This window comes from Saccopteryx leptura, chromosome 3 (assembly GCF_036850995.1).
Source record: "Saccopteryx leptura isolate mSacLep1 chromosome 3, mSacLep1_pri_phased_curated, whole genome shotgun sequence".
In the NCBI taxonomy this organism is placed as follows: Eukaryota; Metazoa; Chordata; class Mammalia; order Chiroptera; family Emballonuridae; genus Saccopteryx; species Saccopteryx leptura.
In genome coordinates this window covers 63,750,809-63,778,234 of record NC_089505.1, presented here as the reverse complement: position 1 = coordinate 63,778,234, position 27,426 = coordinate 63,750,809, and the positions used below count along the sequence as shown (strand labels likewise).

Here is a 27,426-nt window from a genome sequence, read left to right as displayed (position 1 = left end):
CCTGGGGGGGGGACCGGGCCCGTGCTGGGGCTGGGGGTGCTGGCGGTGGCTGTGTCGGGGCGATGGCAGAGCGCGGCCCGGCCTTCTGCGGCCTCTACGACACGTCCTCACTGCTTCAATACTGCAACGGTAAGAGCCTTCCACACTTCAGACCCTGGACCCATCTCCTCCTGCCCCAACCTTCTGCTTCCAAGTCCCCATTCTCGTCCCTTGCTGAAGATCTCCATTTCTCCCCCAGAAGGATCATGACCCCAGAGCAAGGTCCCTGATCCCCAAAGCTCCTGATCCCAGTCCCCCACTTGCTTCCACCCTCCTCTTCTCTCCAGGGAAGGTTAAAGGGGAGAAGGCCTGGAGGTCTGCAGTTTGGTCCTCCTTATTCCCTCTCAATCCTCTGGGACCCTCCCCCCTTTCTCCCTGACAGAGGGACAGAAAAATCAAGGGGAGGGTGGGATTTGGTGTTGGCTTGTGGACTGGGTGTGGGACCTGGACCACCAGCGGACTTTGCTTCCATTACACCTCCCAAATCCTTAAGCCCCACCCCTGCCATCCATTAGGACTCACTCCTCCCTAAACAAATGAGTAGGACACCAGAAGGGCCATTGTGGGTGTCAGGCCTAAATGAGGGCAACTAGAGGCAGTGAAGAGGGGAGATGGGAGAAGAAATAGGAAGTAGGGACTGGTTTCTGGGCAAAAAAGCTGAGGGTGAGAGGAATGGTCTGGAGGGATCAGAGGACTTGAGTCATGGGAGAGGGGGCAGGCCAAGCCTTCAAAATGCAGCTGCCTTCTTTGAAGGGGGGGGGGCTGAAGGACCAAAGAGAAAGCTCCTCTATTTCACTCAGGTCCCTAAGAAGGGACCTTCTTCCAGTTTAGAGGCTTACTCTCCTGGGTGCACACCCCAGTGCCAGGAACCATTGGAGTTGACAGAGGACCACCTTGCTTGCTTATTTTGTCCTCCTCTGCCCCTCTAAGCAGAATGACAGGGTGCTTAAACCTAGGTCCAGTACCTTTTCTGCTGCTGAAAGGCTGTGTGTCCATGTAAAAGTCATTTCACCTCTCTGGGCCTCAGTCCCCTTCCTCCTTCCCTCTTCCTAAAATGTATATGATAGCACAACTGCTAGAGTTGCAGGGAGCATTAAGTATCACCAAAATGAAATGTGCTAAGCATTTTGCATGAACAGTGCCTGTCTCATGTAAGCCTGATATAGCAGATCTCATTTTTTATTGGATTAGCATTATTAATGGTAGGTTAGAAGGGGCTTGGCACAACGAAGTGATTGGGCCCTCCTGCCCCTCACGCATTGACTGTGACCTTTGGAGAGTTTCTGCATACTTCTCCATTCTCTGTCCTTAGTTTTGCTCCTTTGCATATGTGATGCCAACGGGACCCCAAGATTTCCTCGTCTTGAGTTCCAAACCCTCACAGCTATCTCCCTCCGACCTTGGGAGGTCCCCACCTTCCTTTGCAGGTCTTGGCACCCGACCAGAGAGGCGCTGGGTGGGGGGCAGGGCGGGCGAGTCCCGCCAGGCGATTGGACTGTGGGGGGATGGAGGGGAGGGACCGAAGGCTGCACTGCGGAGCCCAGTGGACGGGCGGGGCAGCCTACCGCTGCGGGATGTCAGGTGCGACCTCCATGCCCTGTCCCTGTTAATGCTACCACCTTTAAATCTACTGGGCTGGGAGCCAAGGCTACCTCGGTTGTTGCCAGCAATGAGTCTGGGTATGAGCGGTCTGGGAGAAAGGGGGAAGGGTGACTACCTCTGTCCTCCGTCCCTCCCGTTTCGGGAAAATGGGAGGGTGGGGTGGGATGGAGGAGTTATTTGGCAGCACTCAAAGACTGGAAAGAGAGGAAGAGACGAATCTGGGGCGTGGGGTACAGAAGCGATATTAAAAAGGGGAACAGAAAAGAGAAGATCCGATTGAAGAAGAGTTTGTGTGTCTGATCCCTGCCGGCATCTCCCCTCCCTGAGTCTCCTGGGTCTATGCGCTACCTGCAACCCTCAAGTCGGCCGCCAGGGGCCGCAGAAACTCTGTTTTTGCAGCCTGCTCTACGGTCGAACCCCGACGTGGGGAGAGCATGGGAAGAGGAGGTACCAGGCACGACTTTTTGTCTTGGAAAGTCTTAGAAACAGAGAGGGAACGTTAGTACCCGCGATAAAATACTGATAATCATCAGAAATTAATTCTAGAACATTGGTGTCACTAGGAATAAGTTGATGTCATCCTTAAAATGTTGATATCACTCATAAATATTTAGCATCTTAAGGTCCTAGAACCTTAAAACCAGAGTCGAGAGGCTATGTTTCATAGACTCTTAGGAGGTAAGAGAGGAAGGGACTTCCCTCAGGTCACACCTCCAGGGCGCTGAGCAGAGAAGACTGTGGGAGCAAGGGGTGAGAGCTGTGGGGATTTCCTTCCTCCTCGGAGCCCTCTTCTTGGTCCATCTTCAAGTGTCCCAGCCCCAGGTTGCGGGAGAGGAAGGGGCGTGGCTGGCCCCCCGCTTAGACCCAGGAAGGCTGGTGGGACACCTCAGGCGTTGGAGTTCTTGGGTGGCTCCCACAGCCAGCACTCTCTTGCTTTCCAGATGACAATTTGTCAGGCACGAGCGGCATGGAGGTGGACGACCGCGTGTCGGCGCTGGAGCAGAGGCTGCAGCTGCAGGAAGACGAGCTGGCTGTCCTAAAGGCTGCGCTGGCTGACGCGTTGCGTCGTCTACGGGCATGCGAGGAGCAGGGCGCTGCGCTGCGCGCGCGGGGTACCCCTAAGGGCCGGGCGCCTCCGCGCTTAGGCACCACAGCTTCGGGTATCTTTGCTAGATTGGAGGGGTGAGATAGGGAGGGCTGGGGCTCGGACTCCACACTCACCTGCTTCTGTCCTCTAACCTCATCTCTGTAGTGTGTCAGCTCTTGAAAGGCCTTCCCACCCGGACGCCCCTCAATGGCTCAGGACCTCCGCGGCGTGTGGGCGGCTATGCCACATCCCCATCTTCCCCCAAGAAGGAGGCGACCTCTGCGCGCAGGTAATGCACGGAAACTGGGATCGCCATCCTCCTCCAAGTCCTTGTGGGAAACAGTTTGGAGAGGGATGGACTCCTGTGCCGGAACTCCAGCAATGAAAGGTGCCGGGAGATTCTCCCGCCTTCCTCATTCGCCTGGGGCTTCGCAGACTCCTCCCCTAACTCTGTGCTCCTTTTCGCAGTGTCCGCCGCTACTTGTCACCAGAGCGCCTCGCCTCGGTACGCCGCGAGGATCCCCGCAGCCGCACCACATCCTCTAGCAGCAATTGTAGCGCCAAAAAGGAAGGGTAAGTATCGGAGGCGGGGCCATGTGTCAGACTTTGGGGCCAGGACCTCAGATAGGCATCGAAAAGGATGGGGAATTTAGGGTGATGCTTCAGGTCACGAGATGGTAACCTAGAGTGAAGTCTTCTAGTTCAGAATTACGGGGACAGTGCCGGAAGCTCTGAGGAAACTAATCTTTAAATAACGTATTTCCCCATGTATAAGACGCACCTTAATTTGGGGGCCCGAAATTTGTTTTTATTTATTTATTTATTTAGTATTTTTCTGTAGTTGGAAACAGGGAGGCAGTCAGACAGACTCCCGCATGCGCCCGACCGGGATCCACCCGGCACGCCCACCAGGGGGCGATGCTCTGCCCATCTGGGGCATCGCTCTGTTGCAACCAGAGCCATTCTAGCGCCTGAGGCAGAGGCCACAGAGCCATCCTCAGCGCCTGGGCCAACTTTGCTCCAATGGAGCCCTGGCTGCGGGAGGGGAAGAGAGAGACAGAGAGGAAGGAGAGGGGGAGGGGTGGAGAAGCAGATGGGCGCTTCTCCTGTGTGCCCTGGCCTGGAATCGAACCCGGGACTCCTGCATGCCAGGCCAATGCTCTACCACTGAGCCAGCAGGCCAGGGCCTTGAACTCAAGTTTTATTCATCATAAAATTCATACAACTCCTCATCACTTTCAAGACTCCCATCCATTAGCTCAGGGGTCCCCAAACTTTTTACACAGGGGGCCAGTTCACTGTCCCTCAGACCACTGGAGGGCCGGACTATAAAAACACTATGAACAAATCCTATGCACACTGCACATATTTTATTTTAAAGTAAAAAAACAAAACGGGAACAAATACAATATTTAAAATAAAGAACAAGTAAATTTAAATCAACAAACTGACCAGTATTTCAATGGGAACTATGCTCCTCTCACTGACCACCAATGAAAGAGGTGCCCCTTCCGGAAGTGCGGCAGGGGCCAGATAAATGGCCTCAGGGGGCCGCATGCGGCCCACGGGGCCGTAGTTTGGGGACCCCTGCATTAGCTTGTCCTCATCTGTGTCTGATGACGAATCAGTTTTCATATATTGCCTCATCCTCAGTTCCATCTATGGCATTTGAAATGCCACACTTCTTAAATGACTTGACAACCACTGTATAAGACGCACCCTGTTTTTAAACCCCAAATTTTTCGAAAAAAGGGTGCGTCTTATACATGGGGAAATACGGTAGTATGGTTGCAGTGGAAGGCCTGGAAAGGCGGAGCCAACATTGAGGGGTGTGGTCAAAACCTTAACAGGGCTGAATTAGAACATAGGAGGCGTGGATATCAGGGTCTCCTGGGTGAGCCAGAGTAGAGGTCAATGACAAGCCAGGCTTGTGGGCAAAGCTAATTTATGTAAAGTAGAGTTCCCATTGCTTAGGGGTGGGACTAAGGCCGTAAGTCTCAGGGGAATTTCTTTAGAGAATGGGGGATTCAGAGGGAGGGGCGTGATTGGAATTTGAGGGAGTGGACAGAATGATAGCCTGGGATAAATCAGAACGTGAGGCGGGGGTCACCAGGGATGCGACCAGGTTGAGGAATGTCAGACATTAGAAGCCAGGTGGAGCGAAGCCTCGGTCTGGGCCAATGTCAGTGTGGTCGTAGGTGGGCGTGGTCAAATATCAGGAGGCGGAGACAACCTGGAAGCTTGGAGGGACTCAATTCAGGGACTGGATTACGTGAACGTGGTCGCTATCAGGATGCTTGGAGGGACGAGAAGGGGAGGAGGCCTCAAGGGAGGGGTCAATGATCAAAAGAAAGTCAACTCTAGGGCAAGATCAGTAAGGTGGGTATGATAGGAATATGGGCGTGGCCAACATCCGGAGGCGGGGCCACACTGCTTCGGTGGGCGGGGTCATGATGCAGTGGGCGTGGTGAGGGCCTGAGAGCCCGAGTAAGGCAGGACCAGGGTTAAAATCCATACATTTCAATCCCACACATTACAAATAATAGCAAACATGTACATAGCCCTGTACAGGCACTATTCCAGGCACTTTATATGAATTAACTAAATTAATCCTCGCAACCACCCCGGGAATGTAGGTACTCTTATTACCCTTATTTTACTAACAAGGAAACTGAGGCAGAGGTTGGACAACTTGTCCGCACTGCTAGGAAGTGACAGAGCTGGGGTTTGAACGTCCCCGAGTCCGTGTTCTCAAACAACATTCTTACCCAACCCCCAAAAGAGCCTTGTGTCAGGACCCCACAGCCCGGGACCTGAGACTGGGTGTGACCCGCCGGTTCTCGGGGTCAGTCGCGGAGGGCGGGGCAGGGTGCGGCGGCGTGGGCGCCTCCCAGGGCCGGAAGCGGCGGGGCCGGTCCCGGCTCCACCCCCGGTCTCGAAGCTCCGCCAGCCAGCCGCCGCCATGAGTAGCTTTGGAGTTGGGTGAGACCCTTACAGACCCCTCCTTTCCGCTCTCCCGGGGCCTGCATTCCGAGTCTCGCCACTCGCTAGAAATCCAGGCCCGCGAGCATCACTCCTTTTTGCCGGCGGAGGAAACATGGAGACACACCCCTTTCCTTAAACTTTCACTGCTTTCCTTGCTGCTTGAAGTTTGGGGCTTGTGCTATTTAGGAGGGAGGAGTTCCTGGTGACATCCCTCTTCCAGGATCGCGTCCCTGCTACTTCGTGCTGTGTGATCTTTGGCGATCACTGCCTCTCTGGGCCTGTGTCTTAGGCTCTGCAAGATCAACCGAGCAAAGCACACTGCCTGCAGAGAGGCAGCGCTCCGCTCCTTACGCGGACCCCATTACTCATCAGAGACCTCCGGGGAGCGGTGGGGTGGAAGAGTGTTGTCTCCCCTTTTCTGACCTGCCTGCTAATTAGGGTGCTTTTTTTCTTTTTTGTTCTGTCCTGACAGCAAAACCAAAGAAGTTATCTTCAGCATGGGTAAGTGGGGGGAGGGGGAGGGGCTTGGTTGGGGGCTTGCTGGGGTGAGAGTCCAAGAGCTGGAGGTCAGGGGACCTGACTGTTAGACTTTTACCTCTCTGGCCTCAGTTTCCCCATGTAATTTTTTTTTTTAAAACGTAAAACCTGAAGGGGAGAGGAAATCGGGATGGGAGGCTGCTGTCAGTGCCTGACCTCTGGGGCTGTCCTGGCAGAGGAGGGCTCCGTGAAAATGTTCCTGAGGGGCCGTCCTGTGCTTATGCTGATCCCGGATGAGCTGGCGCCCACGTATAGCCTGGACACACGCTCAGAGCTGCCTTCCTGCAGACTCAAGCTGGACTGGGTGTATCCTTTTGCTTTAATCCCTACCTCCCCGCCCCCATCTCACATCCTCCAGTCAGGAGGGGACAAAAGTCCTTTTAGTGTGGGACTTGAGCACATACAAGTGTCTTTGTACGATGATGGGGACACCTCCCCCCCAGGCCTCTGTGGCTTGAGGGGTCAAGATGACCCTGGAGCAGAGAAAGGCAGGATAACTGAGAGGATCTTTTATGATTCATTAAAGGAGCAAACGTTTGCTGGGTGCCTTCCATATGTCAGATTCTCTTCTATTTGCAAGCTGGTTCATGGAGCTCACCTTTTAAAGCTGGTGTGGACACAGATGATAACAGAGAAACCAGTGGTTAAATAAATAAGATAATTACAGTTAGTAATAAATGCTGGGAATATAATAAGCTAAGCTCATGTGAGGGGAATACTAGGTTTTTCTGAGGAAAGGGCATTTGGGCTGTGAATTGAACAATTAGGAGCCAGCATAGGAAGAACTAGAATGCTCCAAACAGGCCTCAGCAAATACAAGGCTCTGTGGCCAGATTTAGTTTGGTGTATTTGAGAAACAGAAGTTGGTAACGGTTAAGAACCCTGTCTTTAGAGTCTGGCAGAAATGGGTTGAAGCCCCAGCCTACCCTGTGGCTGGCTGTGTGGACAAGTCACCTTGCCTCTCTGTACCTCAGTTGCCTCCTCTGAAAAATGGATTTCATGATCTCAGAACCATTGGCCTGTGAAACAGTCTGTAGTGGTGCTGAGCTCATAATATATATATGCCCCATAAACAGAGATTGGTAAAATAACAACTAATTGTTATTGAGCACTTACATGCTAAATTCTTTGCTGTATAAAGAAGTTGAATAATATGATCCTTTTCTTTTGTAGAATTGGGATGTATTTCTATAACCAGTGGCCTCCAAGAGCTCTCTGAGGCCGGCAGGTTGGGAATTATACTGCTCACAAAAATTAGGGGATACTTCAAAATGAATATGAAGCGATAAAATATCCCCTAATTTTTATAAGCAGTATATTACACCCCCCCTGCCATTCCTAGGTGAGGAAACTGAGGCCAAGAGAGGGGACTGAGCCCTGTCCTAGGGAGTCAGAGCAGATTTGTGTCCAGAACTTTGACTCTGGACCCCAAGCTTTTTCTAAACTCACTGGGGTCTGCAATCAGCATCCTTGGGGAGCAGTTCCTGTCTTGTCCTGGCCTTGGTTTGTGCCCTGGAGGAGGCAGGGATGTTGGATCCCAGAGTGTCTTTGAGGCAGCCAGAAATATACACAGGAATCAAGAAATACCTAGCTGTTGTGCCAGGATGGGCTTGATAGCATCAGATCAGAGGCAGCTGAGCCAGGAAAAGTCAGTGTGGATCTCATTTCCCATCTCAGAAATGACTGCAGGGTGGGGCAGTTGTGGGGTTGGGATATGCATGTTTCCATTCATTCAAAGCTTTCTGAACATTTTCAGGGGCCAAAGGCTGGGGACCCAGTAGTCACTGTGACAGGGTCTACCTGCCCTTCTGGGTTCACAGTCCAGTGTGAGGACAGACTTTTTGACAGTGACTACTCAGAGTGGGCAAGGCTGGATGGGGAGCAGAGGAAGGGCAGCTGCCCCAACGTGGGGGTCAGGGAAGGCTTCTCCGAAGAGGAGTTTCAGAAGTGAACATAAAACAGCCCTGAGTTCCCGTGGAAGTCAGTCTCATTGGGGAGTAGGGACAGTTAAATAAACCAGTTGATTACTAAGTGGGATAGGTCCAGTGGAGGAAATGAACCTGAGGGATGTCACTGAGGAGGCAACAGCTGAGGAACGTGGCAGGTAGAAGGCACTAGGCAAAGGGAAAGTTAATGCCAAGGCCTGGGGTGGTGGTAATGATCGTGCCATTTTTAAGAACTCCAAAAACAGAGCAAGGGAAGGCAGAAACCCTGCTAGAGCCAGGGAGGGCCCACCAGGCCAGCGCGGGGATCTGGGGCTTTCTTCTAGGAGACGGGAACCATAGAAAGTTCTGAACACAGGAGAGTCAGTCCTTCCTTCAGCAGATACTGACTTTGTACAGGAGTGGACAAAAGTAGGTTTACACTTGTAAGTATGTGAAACAGTCTGTTCTTGTACTGTTGTTATTTATTAACCTATTGTATTATTTATTTTTATTATTAACCTATATGTCAGCTGTGTACTGGGCCCTGATCTGGGCATGGAGAATACAGCAATGAGCAAAATGGACAAACATCCCTGCCCTCTTGGAGCAGACTCTAGTTGAGACAGATAAATTAAACAGACAGCATGTGGGATGTGATGAGTGCAGTGCAGAAATATGCGGGGGGGGGGGGGGGTGTGGCGGCAGTGAGGGGCCTGAGCTTTCAGTTTCATACAGCACGTGCGGGAGGGTCTCTCCAGGGTGCTGACAGTTGAGCAGAGAACTGAAGGAAGTAAGGGAGCCATGGGGAGATGCGAACAGCCAGTGCAAAGCCCCTGAGGTGAGAACAGGGAGTAGACTCCTGTGACTGGAGCTGAGTAGGTATGAGGGGGATGAGGAGTCATGGCCCAGATCAACCAGGATTTGTGTCTGGGCTTTCTTAAGGACTTTGACTCTGAGTGAGATAGGACCCATGGGAGGTTCTGAGATGAGGAGGGATGTAAACTGACTTACTGGTAATGGGTTTAACAGCCTCTCTCCCAGGAAGAGCGGCGGGCTGGAGGTTGTATTAGTTTCCTGTGGCTGTTGTAATAAATGACCACACATTGGGTGGCTTAAAACAACAAAAATCTCTCGGAGTCCTGATATCCGGAAGCCCCAAATCAAGGTGTTAGCAGGGCCACACACTCCTGAGGTTCTGGGGAGAATTTGCTCCATGTTTGTCTCCTAGCTTCTGGTGGCTGTTTGACAGCCAAGAGTTCTTTGGCTTGAGGCTGCACCACTCCAATCTCTATCTTTCTTTTTTTCTTTCTTTCTTTATTTATTTTTTTGTATTTTTCTGAAATTGGAAACGGGGAGGCAGTCAGACAGACTCCCACATGCGCCCAACCGGGATCCACCCGGCATGCCCACCAGGGGGCGATGCTCTGCCCATCTGGGGCATTGCTCTGTTGCAACCAGAGCCATTCTAGTGTCTGAGGCACATGGAGCCATCCTCAGTGCCCGGGCCAACTTTGCTCCAATGGAGCCTTGACTGCGGGAGGGGAAGAGAGAGACAGAGAGGAAGGAGAGGGCGAGGGGTGGAGAAGCAGATGGGTGCTTCTCCTGTGTGTCCTGGCTGGGAATCGAACCCAGGACTCCTGCACTCCAGGCCAACGCTCTACCACTGAGCCAACCGGCCAGGGCCTCCAATCTCTATTTTTACCTGGTCATTTCCACCCCTGGGTCTGTGTCTTCTCTTTGTGTGCTCTGAGGATGCTTGTCATTGGATTTGGGCTCACCCAGATAACCCAGCTAATCTCTTCTTAAGATCCTCAATTGGCCCTGGCTGGTTAGCTCAGCCGATTAGAGCGTTGTCCCCAAACAACGAAATGACCAGGTTATGGGTTTGATCACTGGTCAGGGCACAAATGGGAAACAACCAATGAACGCTCAACTGAATGGAACAACAAATCAGTGCTTCCCCTCTCACTCTCTTCTCTCTGTCTCTCTCTAAAAAGAAAAAAAAAAAATCAATACATAAAAAATTAAGCCCTGGCTATTTGGCTGCACAGTTGGTTGGAGTATCGTCCAGAAGCACAGAGGTTGCTGGTTTGGTTCCCAGTCTGGACACATAGAGAAACAGCTCGATGTTCCTGTCTCAAAAAAATAAAATAAAAGTAAAAATCCTCAATTACATCTACAAAGACTCCTTTTCCAAGTAAGGCCACATTCACAGGTTGGCGGGGGAGGGTTTATATCTTGGACATAATTTTGAGGGCGAGCCATCATTCAAGCCCCCACCAGGGTAAGCTTGGAAGCAAGAAAACCTAGCTCCGCCTACCTCGTTGAGTTCGGTAGTCAGCACATGCAATGCCAAACAGGCTCCTTAACCGGCCACCGGGCATCTCCAGCTATGGCTACCGTGGCCGAGACTGCCGCGCCAACCTTTACCTGCTGCCCACAGGGGAGATTGTGTACTTCGTGGCCTCTGTGGCCGTACTGTACAGCGTGGAGGAACAGAGGCAGCGACACTACCTGGGACATAATGATGACATCAAATGGTGAGGCCTGGGAGGCGACCTGGAGAGAGCCTGCTCAGGACAGAATTAGGGGCCGGTCTTAGCTGGCCTGCAGGCTGAATTCAGAAGGGAAAAAAAAAGTGAATTGATTATATTTCAAATGTTGGTCAATTTACTCAAATGCCTGGATTTTTCACTTTTAAAAACTTCTAGCTGGCACCCCAGGCAGTCCCACAATATGTTAGACCCATTTGGTGGCGGCCTCTTTAAATAGGTGCTTCCTGGCCATTTGTGGTACAGGCCTGAGCCCTGTGGGCACTTGAATTAGAGAGCCCAGGTCTAAGTCTTGCTTCTGAGCTAGGGTACCCAGAGGGTACCCCTTTTATTGCTACTGAAAGACAAAATAAATATTTAGTGACTAAGTAACCCAGTCAACCAACTTGTGGAATGAATAACTGGGCATCATGACTGTGGCATGCTATGGGAGGGGTCCTGGGTCCCCTCGCTCCCACTGAGCCCTGTCTTATCTGTCCTCTCTCTCTAGCCTGGCTGTTCACCCTGATATGGTCACCATTGCTACTGGGCAAGTGGCGGGCACCACTAAGGAAGGGAAGGTAACAGTGAAGAGGGCAGAACCAGGAGAGTGCTGGGGTCTTGGAGGGGCACAGGCAGCCAGGCCCCCAGGTAACAGGCCTCTTTCTTTCCTGCAGCCACTGCCACCCCACGTGCGCATCTGGGACTCAGTTTCCCTCTCCACCTTACATGTGCTGGGCCTGGGGGTGTTTGACAGAGCTGTGTGCTGTGTGGGCTTTTCCAAATCGGTGAGTCCTACACTGACCCTCACCTCCGGAATCAGGAACCAGTGTAACACCTTCCCACCTAGCACTTTGGGATGGATGCCATGACTTTGCTGTGATGTCACAGGCGTGGGCCATGCCCCTGGCAGAATTCAGGCCCTCCAGGCTGAGTGCCAGTCTCTGACTTCACAGGCGTGTTCTTTTAGCCCTCATAAGGGGGGCCCGTAGGTCCTGACTGCTCCAGACAAACTCCTCAGTGACCCCTATAGATTATTTAATGCTGTTGCATTATTTTTCACACCACCTTTCATTCCTTTTTTTTTTTTTCCAGAGAGAGACAGACAGACAGATAGGAAGGGAGAGAGATGAGAAGCATCACCTCATAGTTGCATCACTTTAGTTCATTGATTGCTTCTCATATGTGCCTTGACTGAGGGGCTCCAGCCAAGCTAATGACCCCGCACTCAAGCTGGTTGAGCCCACACTCAAACCGGCAAACTGGGGGCTTTGAACCTGGGCACTCAGCATGCCAGGCTGATGCTCTATCCACTGTGCCACCACGGGTTAGACCAGGGGTCTCAAACTCGCGGGCCGCATGCGGCCCGCCCACCAATTTTGTGTGGCCCGCAGACTAATCAAACTTCGTGGATTAGTCTGCAGGCCAGTCTGCAGCCGCACAAAATTGGTGGGCGGGCCGCATGCGGGCCGCGAGTTTGAGACCCCTGGTTAGACCATATATTACATTTTTATCATTATTTTGCCAAAGTGTTTTCTGCAGTGGATTGAGAAATAAAACAACAGCCTGACCTATGGCAGTGCGGTGGATAAAGTGTCAACCTGGAACACTGAGGTCTCTGGTTCGAAACCCTGGGCTTGTCTGGTCAGGGCACATATGGGAGTTGATGCTTCCTGCACCTACCCCCTTCTCTCTCTCTCTCTTTCTCTCTCCTCTCTAAAATGAATAAATAAAAACATTTGTTTAAAAAAAAGAGAAATAAAAAATAACCAGGCTCTTGCTGGTAGCTAAGGGAGTCAGAGCATTGTTCCAATATGCTGAGGTTGCAGGCTCAATCCCCGGTTAGGGCACATACAAGAACAACCAATGAATGCATGAATAAGTGGAACAGCAAATCATTCTTTCTCTCTTCCCCTCTCTCATCCTCCAACTTCCTCTCAAATGAATTAAAAAAACAAAAAATCCAGTCCTCGCACAAATAGTTTAAGAAACCTTGAGTTAGAGCATCACAAGTTTTCCGAGTTCTAAAGAGACACTGTGAGCTTTGGGAGGAGAAAGCTATTTTGTTGCAGAAGTGTGTGTGTTTGGGGGGGAACCCTGCCAAATAAAAATTAACCGCTCTTTAACTAAAGGTATGAAAAAACCTTTTACCAACTTGATTAATTTTATATACATACAAAAAAGTCGTTCTATAGGAAAATGGAGACTAGATAGTCTCAGTAAGAATTTCTGACTGCATTGTGACTACAGAGAAACTGTAGCTGAGGGTAAATTAGATGGACTCCTTAGGGACAAGCCATTCAAAAAGAAAATTATAAAATTTTTAAATGTGCTTCGCATGACATGGGCCACAGCCCTTAAAAATCTGAAAACGAGCCTGAATGTCAAACGACCCGGTATTTGGGCATTTGGCGGGGGTGGATGCCGACTCTCCGTGCCTCTCTCTCCTAGAATGGGGGCAACCTGCTCTGTGCAGTGGATGAATCCAACGATCACATGCTCTCCGTGTGGGACTGGGCCAAGGAGACCAAGGTGGTGGATAGCAAGGTAGGGTGGCCATTCTTATCCCTTCTTAGGATGCCCCTGTGGGACTGGTTGGATCTCAGTGGTTAGGAGTCTGGTATCAGACTCTTGTTTAAGTTCTGGCTTTGCCATTTGCTGGCTGTGTGACTTTGGGCTTGCCCTCCGAGCCTCAGTTGTCTCATCTGTAAAATGGAGATAATGGTAGCATCTTCCTTGTAGGGACTTGGCTTTGATGTTGGGATATGGGGTGGTGTACCAGGCCCAACAGAGGTGTTGGTATAAGGTAGCTGGTGACTCTATAGTCCTGTAATGTTCAAGATGGACTTTGACTTACATCCCTGGGCAGTAGACTTTTACCGATGAGGAAGCTGAGGCATGGTAGAGGGGACAAATCCTTGCCCAAGGTCATACACCGTTTCTGGGGTGGGGATGAGAGATGTGGGTTCTAGATTAGGGCCCACGGTTTGGGGGAGGATGAAAGGTTGAGAGCCTGGGCTCTGGGTTCAGACCTATGTGAGTGGATTCTGAATATCGTGTTTACCGGGCTTTGTGGCCTTGGGTAAGTGATTTCACCTCTTTGAGCTTTAGTTCTTTATCTGTAATAGGGGAGCACTAACGAGCCTTACCTCATAGGGTGCTTTGGGGTTAATTGTAAAGCACAGCACAGTCATGGTGTCTTGCTGTTATGTTACTGAAGGCGGGAATCACACTTTGCTGTTGGGCCTGCCTCCTGTACCTTAGTTTGCCTGGGTTGGAAAGATACAGAAAAGTTGGGTGTGCACTGCACAACCTACACGGGAGCAGTCCTACATGGGGTGGGTGTGGTGGCCCTGGTGGCTTTGAGGACCTCACTCAGATCTCCCTGTTCCCCACAGTGCTCCAACGAGGCTGTGCTGGTGGCCACCTTCCACCCCACAGACCCCGCCATGCTCATCACCTGCGGGAAGTCGCACATCCACTTCTGGAGCCTGGAGGGGGGCAGCCTGAGCAAGCGGCAGGGACTCTTTGAGGTAAGTGCCAGGGATGGTAGGACGGGCTGGGCCTGAGAGGGGCAGGCAAGGACACCCAGGGAGACAGTGGGGTATTCCAGAGGGTTCCAGAGACTTCAGATGACGCAGATGCTGAGATGGTGCCTTCCAGGGCCTCAATTTCCTTATCTGTACCATGAGGATGATCCCGAACTCTGAGTTGTGAGGAATCAGTGAGATGAACAGTTTAGCGGCTCCTAGCAGATAGTAAAAGGGTGCTGTGGTTGTCTGTATTATGGATAAACACAGAGAGGTTAGAGGCCAACTGGCAGAGAAATGTGCACCAAGATAGAGGAATTGGATGGGAAGCAGAGGGCCCAGGAGAGAAGATCCAGGGGCACTTCTTTTTTTTTTTTTTTTTAAGAATATTCACCTGCTAGGGTTCTTGAGAGACACGTGACTTTGCGTATAGCAACACACGCTCTATTTATTTTATTTTATTTTTTACAGAGACAGAGAGTGAGTCAGAGAGAGGGATAGACAGGGACAGACAGACAGGAATGGAGAGAGATGAGAAGCATCAATCATTAGTTTTACATTGCGCGTTGCAACACCTTAGTTGTTCATTGATTGCTTTCTCATATGTGCCTTGACCGCGGGCCTTCAGTAGACTGAGTAACCCCTTGCTGGAGCCAGCGACCTTGGGTTCATGCTGGTGGGCTTTTTGCTCAAACCAGATGAGCTCAAGCTGGTGAGCTCGGGGTCTCGAACCTGGGTCTTCCGCATCCCAGTCTGACACTCTATCCACTGCGTCACTGCCTGGTCAGGCCAGGGGCACTTCTGATGGGGCTCCCCTGCTGGTGGGATTTGGGGCTTCAACCCAAAAGGAGAGGCCTTGAGAACACCATGGCACAGGTAGAGATGAAACGGATACTGAGAAAGGGGTAGGGTGGGGCTGGGAGAGGGACCTAGAGATAGAGATGGGGAAGGAGGGGGGGAGAGAAGAGAAGTGAGGGTCAGGGGCAGAGAGAGGGGAATCCAAAGGGAAGAGAAGAGGGGAAACTGAGGACAGAGGAACAGAAATCAGGGAGTAGAGAGAGAGTAGGCAGGAAGTGGGTCCAGGATGGGAAAGAGACACTGGTCAGAAACTCGGTGAAGTGAGCGCTCCATGGAGATGGGTTGGATATCGGGATACTTCATACAGGGCCGCACCCAAAAGCATGGAGGGATCCCCCTGGACCATATTCCTGGATAATGGGTGAGCTCTGGGAGGCCACCCAGCTTCAGCTACCTTCTGACACCTTCCTCTTCTCCCTCACCTTAGAAACACGAGAAACCGAAGTACGTGCTGTGTGTGACCTTTTTGGAGGGTGGTGATGTGGTCACCGGGGACTCTGGGGGGAACCTCTATGTTTGGGGCAAAGGTCAGTGTCACACCACCTGTTTGTTCCCTAACATCCTCCCTAATCCCTTTTGGCTGTGTCTCCCTTCCTCTGACTCTGCTTGTGTTAAATGTATGATAAAACAGGCTAAATCCTTACTTACTCAATTCCAGTACCCCCTTCAAGGCTTGGCTCCAATATCCCACCTCCTTGAAATGTGTACTTATTTCCCACCCTTGTCCTCTGCAAATACCACGCTATGGGTCAGATTTGAACTATAAATGAATGGGTTAACCCAGTTGTGGTTGGTGGGTGGATAGATGGAGAGGTGGTTTGTTTCAGAGCAATGAATGAATGAATAAGGGAATGAGGAAATGAAGGGGTTGTTCTAGTCAATGAATGAAAGAATGAGTAAATGAATGGAAGAATTGAGTAAATGAATGTGCTGTCTTCCTTAATAGTGGATGATTAGTTGAATAGAAACAAAAACGAAAACAATGGCCTGACCAGGTGGTGGCGCAGAGGATAGAGCATCAACTTGGGATGCTGAGGTCCCAGGTTTGAAGCCCTGAGGTCACTGGCTTGAGCATGGGCTCACCAGCTTTAGTGCTGGGTTGCCAACTTGAGTGTGGGATCATAGACATGATCCCCTGGTCACTGACTTGAGCCCAAAGGTCACTGACTTGAGCAAGGGGTCACAGATTTACCTGGAGCCCTTCAGTCAAGGCATGTACAAGAGAGAAATCAATCAGTGAATAACCAAAGTGCTGCAACTACGAGTTGATGCTTCTCATCTCGTCCCTTCCTATCTGTCTGTCTCTCTCTCTCTCTCACTAAAAATAACTAACTAAATAAACGGTTGTCCCCCCTAACGGATGACTGTGTTAATGAATGAACAGATCTCTTCCCAGGTAGTAGGTCAATAAAGCAATGAATGAATGAGTGAATGATTATCTCAGCCAGTGGGTTAATGTATTATGAAGAATGAATTGTTCTAGGAAGTGGATTAATTATGAATGAATGAATGAATGAATGATTGTATGAGTTGATTGGTGGTTTGTTTTTTGATGATAAGGACTTCAATTTATTTGGTGCCAACCTTCCTCCCCAAATTCACCACTTCTAGGTCCTACCTCCAGGAATACTATTTTACCTGCTGATCTGGACCCAACTCAAATGCTGCAGACCCCACCTCTGAACCCCCACACTCTCCCTTAAGAGTTCTTTAAGTCTGAATGTTGTCCCTGCCCAGACTGCTTGCTCTGGCTTATTCCACTGTACCCAAAACACACGCTATTGACAAATGTCTTCAGCAGCTGTTGAACAAAATGAAGATACCTACTCTTGCAAGACTATGTTTGGGTTCATTTTTCTTTGCATAGTCCAAGGAATCATAAATCATGCCAAAACCAGTTGTCTTGCCACCACCAAAATGGGTTCTGAAGCCAAACACAAAGATGACATCTGGTGTGGTCTTATACATTTTGGCTAGTTTTTCCCGGATTTCTGTCTTGGGTACTGTTGCCTTCCCAGGGTGAAGGACATCAATGACCATTTGTTTCCGCTGAAGTAGTCTGTTGGTCATAAACTTCCTGGTCTGGATAGTTACTGTGTCATTCATGACGGCAAGCAGCCAGGGAGGAAAAGAGAGCCACTTTACCCCCCGAGTTGATTGTTTTAACCAATGGCTGGGCCCAGAGTAAATGTTAAGTAATTGTTGATTGAATCAGTTAATGAATAAATGGATGGTTAGACTGACAGATGAGTGGAGAGATGGGTGAGTGGATACATGGAAATGGGTGGATGTTTGGCTAGAAGGATAGATTGATTGGTGAATGGGTACTTGGATGAAGCAGAGGGTGAATGAATGGATGAGAGGTGGATTGATGGATGGATAGATGGATGGCAGGAAGGAAGGAAGGGTGGATGGCTAGATGAATGGATAGATGGGTGGGTAGGTAAGTAGCTGAGGCGTGGATAAATGGATAGACAGACCGGTAGATTGGTGAGTGGGTGGATAGATCAAAGGGTGGATTGGTAGAGGGGAGGATGTTAGTTTAGATGGTGTAATGGATGGATGACAGGGTATTTGAACAGGTGAGTGGGTCGGTGGAGAGTAGATAGAAGGAAAGGTGGGTAAATGGCTAGATGTAGAATTGAGAGTTTGAGGTGCTTTCAGGGAAGCTTTCCCTGTACTGATCCCTGCTTCTGGCCATCCCAAAGGTGGAAACCGCATCACACAGGTGGTGCTGGGTGCCCATGATGGTGGCGTGTTTGGGCTATGCGCCCTGCGGGACGGGACGCTGGTGTCTGGAGGTGGCCGCGATCGGCGGGTGGTCCTCTGGGGTTCTGACTACAGCAAGCTTCAGGAGGTGGAGGTGAGGAGGGGGGACTCCTATGAAGGCGACAAGACCCTCCCTCGCCCCACTAGGGCTCCTAATGCTAGACCCTCCTCTCCCCAGCATGTCACTCCCATCCCCACCCCAGTTTGTGTCCTACACTCAGGGCCAGCCTTCTCTGCTTTTGCTTACCCAGGTTCCTGAGGACTTTGGCCCTGTGCGCACCGTGGCAGAGGGCCGGGGAGACACACTGTATGTGGGGACCACCCGCAACTCCATCCTGCAGGGCTCTGTCCACACGGGCTTCTCGCTGCTCGTTCAGGTAAACTCTTTCTTCTGCACCTGCCTGCCTCCATGCCCCACATCTCTCCTCTCTTCCCTTGTTTTTCTTCACCTCCCTGCTCCCTACTTTTCCTCTGGCCTGGCAAACACCACTTACCTTCCCTTTATCTGCTCCTGCTCCATAACCCCACCCTGACCTAGGACCTCTCCCAGAACTCCCATGATCCGGCAACCCACAGGTGAACTGTTAGCACAGCAGAAGGTCCCCAGGACCCTGCGCCAGCTGAGCTTCCCCAGCTCTAACCAGGGTGGTGTCCTTTTCTGATGTTAAGTGCTGTGGCAGGTTGTCACAATGCTGCACACACCTGGGGCCACGTACCTCCCAGGTCTCCAGGTTCAAGGATCTGGGAGGGCCCTCTGGAGTCTGCTGTTTTTCTTCTTGCAGTTCACATAATCACTCCCCCCTCCTGGTGTGCCAAAACCCTACCCCCACACTTTTAACAATGCCCCCACCTGTAAGGTGGTATAATGTGGTTGTTAGGAATATAAGTTCTGGAGTTTCACTGGCTGGGATCCAATCACAGCCCTGTCACTCATTAGCTGTGTAATATGAGGAAAGCGAGTAACCTCTGTGCCTCTATGTACGGGAAGATAACAGAGCTGACCCATTGGGTTTTGTGATGATTTGTGAGTCAGTTCGCACACAGCATTTATTAATAGAAGAGTGTTGACCCAGAGTAAATGCTCAGAGGCTTAGCCAAACTTGCTTCCTGTTCAGTGGTCCCCCTTCCTTCACCCCCTCTGTGCATTTTTTCTCTCTGACAAGCTAGCTGAAATCCATGCTGCTGCATTTAGATCCCTCCTCTGGCTCTAGTTCCCATGGGAATGATATGAAGAAAAACAAGCGCTAGCCCTGGATGGATAGTTTGGTTGGTTAGAGCTTTGTCCCAGAGCTTAGAGATTGCAAGTTCAGTCCCCGGTCAGGGCACATACAGGAACAGATCAATGTTTCTGTCTGTCTCTCTCTCTCTTTCTCTTTCCCCTTTTCTCTCTCTAAAATTAATAAATAAAATCAAAAACAAAAAAAAAACAAAACAAGGGCTAGAGGGATTTTCTAGATGTCCCCAGAAGAGAACTTGGAGACCCCTAATAATGTTACTAATATTTTATATGATCAACTATATTATTAATAAGATTAATTATTAGCATTACTATTACACTGATGCCAATTATTATATAATAGTAATATTAATTATCAGTGTTAATGACTTATCAATTAATAATATATTAATAGTTTATGCTGTAAATAATAAACTAGCCACTTCTACTTTGTAAGCACTTTATACTAGCCTGGTACTCTTTCTAGCCATGATTTGAGGAAGCACACCAGTGCTATGGTTAGCCCCGTTTTACAGAAGATAAAAACTGAGACTCTCAAGAAATCCCTTACCCCGGCGACTGCCACAGTCCATAGCAGAGAGCTGAAGTCTGACCCACCAGGCCAAGTGCACCGGTCCCACAGCCTTCTGGGTGCTGGCTCACTCCCAAAGTCAAGCTCCTGCTCACCATGCTCGTGAGTCTCCCACTGTGCAAACTGGAAAGCAGAGTGGGGGGGTGGCATTTGCTTCAAGCCACCTGCTGGCAGAGGTCTGTCCCACCTAAGCCTCCTTCACACTGGGGAAGGGTATTCCCTGGATCATCTGTGAACAGGTTTGTTGCTGGGCTAGATTTCTAGTACCAGGCCTGCGGGAAGGGCCAGCATGTGGTCTCCAGTCTGCTGTTTTCTGTTTCCGTCAGGGCCACGTGGAAGAGCTGTGGGGCCTGGCCACACATCCCAGCCGGGCACAGTTTGTAACAGGTGGGCAGGATAAGCTGGTACATCTGTGGAGCGTGGAGTCCCACCAGCCCTTGTGGAGCAGGATCATTGAGGTAGGGGCACAGGGGACTCAACACACCGTTCTAACAGTAGTACTTGTGTCAGTGATTCAGGACTCCGTGCATCAGAAGGAAACCATGTTCAATCGTTTTAAGCAGAGGCGACTTAATACTTCCTTACAAACTCAAACCCTTAAAAACTCACTTGGACGGGCTGGAGGAGAGGTTCCTCAACTGAAAGGATGCCCAGAACAACACAGAACCAACCCACCAGGGGAGCTGCTGCTCCAGTCAGGAGGGTGGGAGTGAGGAACCACTGAGTTCAAGAAAAGACCATCGTGGCCCTGGTCGGGTAGCTCAGTTGGTTAGCGCATGGTCCCAATACACCATGGTTGTGGGTTCTATCTCTGGTCGGGGCATATACTAGGATCAACCAATGAATGCATAAATAAGTGGAACAACAAAATCTGTGTTTCTCTTTTTTTTTTTTTTTTTTTGTGGCAGAGACAGTCAGAGAGAGGGACAGATAGGGATAGACAGACAGGAAAGGAGAGAGATGAGAAACATCAATTCTTCATTGCGGCTCCTTAGTTGTTCATTGATTGATTTCTCATATGTGCCTTGACCATGGGGCTACAGCAGACTGAGTGACCCCTTGCTCGAGCCAGTGACCTTGGGCTCAAGCTGGTGAACCTTGCTCAAACTGGATGAGCTTGCACTCAAGCTGGGAACCTCGGGGTCTCAAAACTGGGTCCTCTGGCCTGACCTGTGGTGGCGCAGTGGATAAAGCGTCAACCTGGAAACGCTGAGGTTGCTGGTTCAAAACCCTGGGCTTGCCTGGTCAAGGCACATATGGGAGTTGATGCTTCCTGCTCCCCCCCCCTCTATAATGAATAAATAAAATCTTTAATAAAAACTGGGTCCTCCACATCCCAGTCTGATGCTCTGTCCACTGTGCCACTGCCTGGTCAGGCTCTCTCTTTTTAAATCAATTTAAAAAAAAAAAGGAAAGGAGCCCTGGCAGGATAGCTCAATAGGTTAGATCATTGTCCTTAAGCACAGAGGTTGCCAGTTCGATCCCGGGTTGGGGCACATATAGGAAGAGATCAATGTTCCTGTCTCTTGCTCTCTCCCTTCTCCTAAATCAGTGTCTCTCTCTCTCTTCTTTCTAAAGTCAATAAAAAAAATTTTAAATCAGCATCAACTATAATTATAAATTACATTATGATGACGGGTGAGTGACTTTACCTCTCTGAGCCTGTTTCTGAGTGGGGATTTGTCACACTTATGGAGACTGAGGGGGAGAAGTTAAAAAGATGATGTGTATAAAGTGTTAAGCCAGTTTCTCCAGTTGTGGTCAACACACAACCCAAATAGGAATAACTAGAGGGAGCTCATTGCAAACTGCAGATTTCTGGTCCTAAATCCAGACCCTCTGAATCAACACTGTGGATGGGACTTGGGATTTTTTTTATTCTTTAAGCGAGAGAGAGACAGCCTGACCAGGCGGTGGCACAGTGTCCGAGGCAGTGGGTCCCCGGAGGGCAGCAGAAGGAGGTGGGAGCCTCCAGGCCTGGCTGAGAGTTTGTTCTGGGGCAGGGAATGGCCAGATGGATGGGGGCCCCAGCTCTGAGCCCTGCTTCTCTCCCCCCCGCCAGGACCCTGCCCGCTCTGCTGGCTTCCACCCCAGTGGTTCTGTCCTGGCTGTGGGCACAGTGACCGGCAGGTAAAGCTGAATTGGGCATTTGGAGGGCTTCTCTGCTCTCCCCTCTCCCAAACTGTCCTTTGATCCCCATTCCTTTCTACCCCAGAGCCTACAGAGAGCATTAATTAGGTACCAACAGTTTACCAAGACTTGATCTCCCAACATTCTGCCTCTCCCAAATCTCTTCTGGGGCCCCTCCCTGAGGCCCCACAGATTGCCCCCATCCTACCAGATCAGCTCACCCTTCCTCCACTCCCATGCCTTCTTCTTAAAGATGGCTGCTGCTGGACACGGAGACCCATGACCTGGTGGCTATCCATACAGATGGCAATGAGCAGATCTCAGTGGTCAGCTTCTCCCCAGGTAAGGGGTAGGGCCTAGGATCTTGGAGAGGCAAGGCCTGGGAACCAAGGCTGAGTAATTGTCAGGGGGAAGGGGTGGAGCCTGTGGCCAGGCCTGGCTGTGGTCTAGGACTATAGTGGGGATGGAGTTTGGGAGTCTGGGACAGCGGGGTTTGATTCTGAGAGGAGGGGGCGGAGCCTGGGTGCCTCCTCATAGCCCCCCTCCCCCTCCCCCAGACGGGGCGTACCTGGCCGTGGGCTCCCACGACAACTTGGTGTACGTGTACACGGTGGACCAGGGCGGCCGCAAGGTCAGCCGTCTGGGCAAGTGCTCGGTGAGTGGGCAGTGGCCCCAGCCCGTGCCGCCACCCCGTCTAGGGGGTGCAGAATTAACGAATTTTCTACCTCAACGGAGCACATCTTCAACATTCAACTAACTGACTCTGCCCTGATCACCTCAAGGAGTTTAGCCCCGACCACATACTTACCCCATCCTGTGTCCTAATCCTGCCCGTTTGTGTAGCCCTGCCCCCTGCATCCTAAGCCCGCCCCTTGTAGTCCCGCCCTCACGTTCTGAGCACCCTCTGTGTGGCCCAGCAGCCCTTTGCATTCAAAGCCCGTCCCTCTGTGTCTAGTTCTGCCCACTTGTTCTAAACTCCCCTTGTGTTTTAAGCCCTTTTTGTCTGGCCCCGCCCATGGTAGTCTGGCCCCGCCCCCACGATCCAAAGGTCTTTGTACCGCCCCTTTGTGTTCTCACTCCACTTCAGAATTTTGCCAGCCATCTTTCCTGTTCTAACCCCGCCCCCTCCGGCTCTAACTCCACCTCTCCCCTCCCCGCAGGGCCATTCCAGTTTTATCACCCACCTGGACTGGGCCCAGGACAGCAGCTGCTTTGTCACCAACTCCGGGGATTATGAGATTCTGTACTGTGAGTTCTTAGAGATGCAAAGGCATTTCTTCATCAGCCTCCTTATGTATGTTGTGTGATTTACATAGACTTCTCCGAGTTCTGGGAGGTGGGGGAGACATGGGCTTCTTCAAGTCTCCCTCCTCTGACTGTAGTATTTAGGGGCTGTTCTGATTAGTTGCTTTCTTGGCTTCTGATGGTCTCCTGGTAGACCCTACTTTTTACCAAATCCTCCCCTTACTGGTTGACTGGGTGGGGTATAGGTTTCTAAGCAGATACCCCTGCTCAGATCTTGGGGTGTCCGGACCCAGAATCCAGCCCCCTTGGCCAGTCTGAAGAAGTGGAATAAGCCCTGTGACCCTCACGTCATGTCTTGGACCTCAATGGTCATCGTCTGTGAAATGGATGCTTTATGTCAGTAGTTCTTTCAGCTTTGAATTCCTCCCCCATATTCTGCCCCAGGGGACCCGGCCACCTGTAAGCAGATCACCAGTGCAGATGCTGTGAGGAATATGGAATGGGCCACGGCTACTTGTGTCCTGGGGTTTGGAGTGTTTGGTAAGTTCTGGAATGGGGAAGATCTCACTGAACACAGAAGTTCCAAGAAACATCCCTGTCTGGTGGTATTCACAGTCTCTTTCTATTGGTTACCTCCAGGGTGGGAAACACTCTTTTACACCTGTGGGCAATATCTGAGTACCAGGAAAGGGTAGGGTGAAATGACTGTGGAAGTCCCTTGGACCTGTAATGAAGTGAGACTGGATGGATGATGGCACCTGACCCAGAGAGAATTATACTGCCCATGCCTCAGCCACTCCTTTATTAAGGCATTAATGTAGTTACCACATACTTCCTGAGCACCTCGTACCCTGCGCTAGTCAGTGCTGGGACATAGTGGTGACTTAAGCGGCCCCAGCCTTGGAATCATGGTGCTTATAGTCCAGTGGGGGAGACAGACCTGTCTCTGAACAACCCAAAGTAGATCAGGCAGGAACAAGGAAGCCCAGAGGTGACATCTGGCCTCAGCCTGCAAGAAAGTCAGGGAGGACTTCGTGGAAGAAAAGACATCTATGCTAGAGGATTGGACATATTCCAGGGCAGTGAAGGTCTCTAGGCAAAGGGAATGATAGCATATACAGAAGCCCAGAGGTGACACAGAGCTTGGCATCTGGAGAACTATAAGAAGGCTTAATCATTGCAGAGTTACAGGAGAGTACTAGTGAGGATGAGGCTGGAGCAGTGGGGTACCAGGGCAGGCAGGGCTTGGGGGATCATGGCAAGAAGCCTGGGCCTTCTCTGGAGGCCACTAGGGAGCCATGAAGGTTTTAAGCAGTGGGGGAACAGGGTCAGATACACCTTTTTAAAAGATCATTCTATCTGCCATCCCTGGCTAGAGATAGGCTGGGTGAGAGGGAGGCTGGGGCCAGAGCCTGTTCCATTTGTGGGGGGCGGGTCTCTGACTCCTGCTGACATCTTACCACCCCCCCACCCCCATCTTGCCTACAGGGATCTGGTCTGAGGGAGCGGATGGTACTGACATCAACGCCGTGGCGCGCTCCCATGATGGGAAGTTGCTGGCTTCAGCTGATGACTTTGGCAAAGTCCACCTCTTTAGCTACCCCTGTTGTCAGCCTCGAGTGAGTCCCTGTGGGGGCTGGCAGGGTGGAGGTAACCAGCAGCAATAGGGGCAAGATTGAGGCGGCCCTGGTCCTCCAGCCCTCTCTGATTCTCAGTTTCCCCATCTGGACAAGGTAGTGGGCTTGATCCCAAGGGCCTTTCTTAACCTGAAGGTTGATGAAGTGCTAAATCTCTGAGCAGCTGCAGTTCTGAGATCTCCAATTCTTTTTTTTTTTTTAATCTCTGATTCTTTTATCCTTATTAACTGAACAAATATTTACTGACCACCTCTATGTGCCTGGGAACAGAGGATACAGCAGTAACTAAGTCAGATGGTCACTGACCTCACTGAGCTGACCTAAGTGGGTGACAATTCCAAGTAGTTACTGGTCTAAGGTTTTTGGATCTGCAGCATCTGTGATTCTCCTGCAGTTCTAGGATAAGGAACACAAACTCCAAGGCCACAGTGTCAGACAGGCAGTGAGAATTGAATGAGGCTGAGAAGAGGCTAGGGAACAGCTGCTCCTTAAACCCGATTATATCCCATATACCCGATTATATCCCATTTCCAGTAGGAAGCTGCTTCAATACAGACAGATTTGCAAGTTTCTGATAGAAGCTGGAAAAAAAATTTTTTTTAAAAGATTTTATTGAATTTTAGAGAGAGGACAGAGAGAGAGAGAAGAAGGTGGTGGAGTGGGAAGCCTCAACTTGTAGTAGTTGTTTCTCATATGTGCCTTGACTAGGCGCAGGCCCAGGGTTTCAAACGGTGATTTCAGCGTTCTAGGTGGATGCTTTATCCACTGCGCCACCACAGGCCAGGGTCAGATAGAAATCAAAATTTTAATGTGAATTCCCTCAATTTGTAAATGTCAGCTTTTTTTTTTTTTTTTTTTTTTTTAGCAAGAGAGACAGGAAGGGAGAGGGACCAGAAGCATCAACTCATAGTTGTGTCGCTTTCGTTGTTCCTTAATTGCTTCTCAAATGTACCTTGACCCAGGGGCTCAAGCCAAGCCAGTGACCATGGGATCATATTGATGATCCCATGTTCAAGCTGGCGGCCTCAGGGTTTTGAACCTAGGATGGTCACAGGTCAGTGATCTATCCACTGTGCCACCACTGTCAAACAGGAACTATCTTTCTAAAAACACTGAGAATATATGTAACTCATCCACAAACCGCCAGCAGATAACCTATATCTACCCTAAAACTAGGCATTAAGTTTACTAATCTGGTTCCAACGGCGGTGAAATTTATTTTAACATTTTATTATGAGATTTGCGTACATAAAAGCAGATAAAAGTACAGTGATCCCTTCTGTACCTATTACCTATGTACAACTATTACCAGATTTGGTATACTTGTTTCTTCTTTCTCTCCTGTTCTTCCCCCTGTACTTTATAAACAAACCACAGTGCTTGCTTCGGCAGCATGTATACTAAAATTGGAACAATACAGAGAAGATTACATGGCCCCTGTGCAAAGATGACACACAAACTTGTGAAGCGTTCCATATTTTTAAAATAAAAATTAAGTATTAAAAAATCCATATATGACCTTTGAGCCCCCCAAATGAGCATTTATATCTCAAAAATAAAGACAGCTCTTACATATCTACAATTCATGCTCATGCTGCAAACTAACATTCATTTTTTAATATGATCTAATACCCAGTCTGTATTAAAATTTCCCTGATTGTCCCCCAGAATGGTCTTCTACGCTTGGTTTGAGTCAAGGTACAGACATTACATTTGCTTATGTCTCATATTTTGTCATCTACAACAGCTTCCCCCACGAGCACACTCATTTTTTTTATGCTATTGGCTTGTTGAAGAAATCAGATTGGTTGCCCTGGTTCTTAAAGGAGGGGTTTATTAATTTTTTTATTTTATTTTATTTTTTTTGTATTTTTCTGAAGCTGGAAATGGGGAGAGACAGTCAGACAGACTCCCGCATGTGCCCGACTGGGATCCACCCAGCACGCCCACCAGGGGGCGATGCTCTGCCCCTCCGGGGCGTCGCTCTGTCGCGACCAGAGCCACTCTAGCGCCTGGGGCAGAGGCCAAGGAGCCATCCCCAGCGCCCGGGCCATCTCTGCTCCAATGGAGCCTCGGCTGAGGAAGGGGAGGAGAGAGACAGAGAGGAAGGAGAGGGGGAGGGGTGGAGAAGCAGATGGGCGCTTCTCCTGTGTGCCCTGGCCGGGAATCGAACCCGGGACTTCTGCACGCCAGGCCGACGCTCTACCACTGAGCCAACCGGCCAGGGCCTAAGGAGGGGTTTATTAAGCAGAAGAGGTGAGGGTCAGTTTGGGAGGACATGGAGTGGCATTGCTCCCTTTGACCTTTCACTTCCTTTTTTCTCTGATCACAGGCCCTCGGCCACAAATACGGCGGACACAGCAGCCATGTGACAAATGTGGCCTTCTTGTGGGATGACAGCATGGCCCTGACCACAGGGGGCAAAGATACCAGCATACTGCAGTGGCGGGTGGTCTGAAGTAGGGGGATGGGATCCCACAGACATGGGGCCAGGGTAGAGTCAAGTGGCTGGGCTGGAATTCTATTTTCGGGAGATGTCTATTGTCGAGTAGAGTAATATATACCCAGAGTATGTCTATAGCAGAGAGGGTTATGGGGGTGGGAGGGTGGACTGACAGACAGAAGTCTCTATTTATCGGGGTGGGAAGAGGGGTCACATTGTTTTGGGGGTGCCTTTATGGTGTTTGGTTTGGGGTGTTTTTAAGTTTATTCTTTTATATCATCCAGAAATAAAGACACGTGC

The 27,426-nt window shown here is 50.3% G+C and overlaps 1 protein-coding gene, 1 long non-coding RNA gene and 1 other non-coding gene across 4 annotated transcripts; 2 read left to right on the top strand and 1 right to left on the bottom strand.

Moving 5' to 3' along the window:
* EML2 (EMAP like 2) lies at nt 1-27,426 on the top strand. Of its 2 annotated transcripts, XM_066373779.1 has the most exons (22): nt 1-129; nt 2,583-2,801; nt 2,894-3,017; nt 3,197-3,301; nt 6,186-6,214; nt 6,427-6,556; nt 10,566-10,715; nt 11,218-11,287; nt 11,384-11,494; nt 13,158-13,253; nt 14,105-14,239; nt 15,522-15,621; nt 17,803-17,957; nt 18,115-18,240; nt 19,998-20,129; nt 21,734-21,801; nt 22,055-22,143; nt 22,359-22,456; nt 22,962-23,049; nt 23,491-23,586; nt 24,535-24,665; nt 27,016-27,426. In XM_066373779.1, exons 1-22 carry the CDS (start codon nt 63-65, stop codon nt 27,139-27,141), a joined length of 2,445 nt encoding a protein of 814 aa, XP_066229876.1. In that variant the 5' UTR covers nt 1-62; the 3' UTR covers nt 27,142-27,426. The 2 variants fall into 2 exon arrangements, with proteins under 2 accessions (XP_066229876.1, XP_066229877.1); XM_066373780.1 differs by lacking the exons at nt 1-129; nt 2,583-2,801; nt 2,894-3,017; nt 3,197-3,301 and adding an exon at nt 5,620-5,710.
* LOC136399028 (uncharacterized) lies at nt 2,145-2,994 on the bottom strand. Its single transcript, XR_010750093.1, has 2 exons — nt 2,863-2,994; nt 2,145-2,653 (listed from the first exon to the last, which is right to left on the bottom strand). It is a non-coding gene; the product is annotated as an uncharacterized lncRNA (long non-coding RNA).
* LOC136401931 (U6 spliceosomal RNA) lies at nt 26,060-26,165 on the top strand. Its single transcript, XR_010750854.1, has one exon. It is a non-coding gene; the product is annotated as a U6 spliceosomal RNA (small nuclear RNA).

Bases quoted from the DNA above. Each gene is read 5' to 3' on its own strand.
- EML2 (XM_066373779.1), top strand. From the start codon at position 63: ATGGCAGAGCGCGGCCCGGCCTTCTGCGGCCTCTACGACACGTCCTCA. The intron at 2,802-2,893 runs GTATCTTTGCTA...TCATCTCTGTAG, and splicing joins CTTAGGCACCACAGCTTCGG to TGTGTCAGCTCTTGAAAGGC. The intron at 17,958-18,114 runs GTGAGGAGGGGG...TTGCTTACCCAG, and splicing joins GCAAGCTTCAGGAGGTGGAG to GTTCCTGAGGACTTTGGCCC.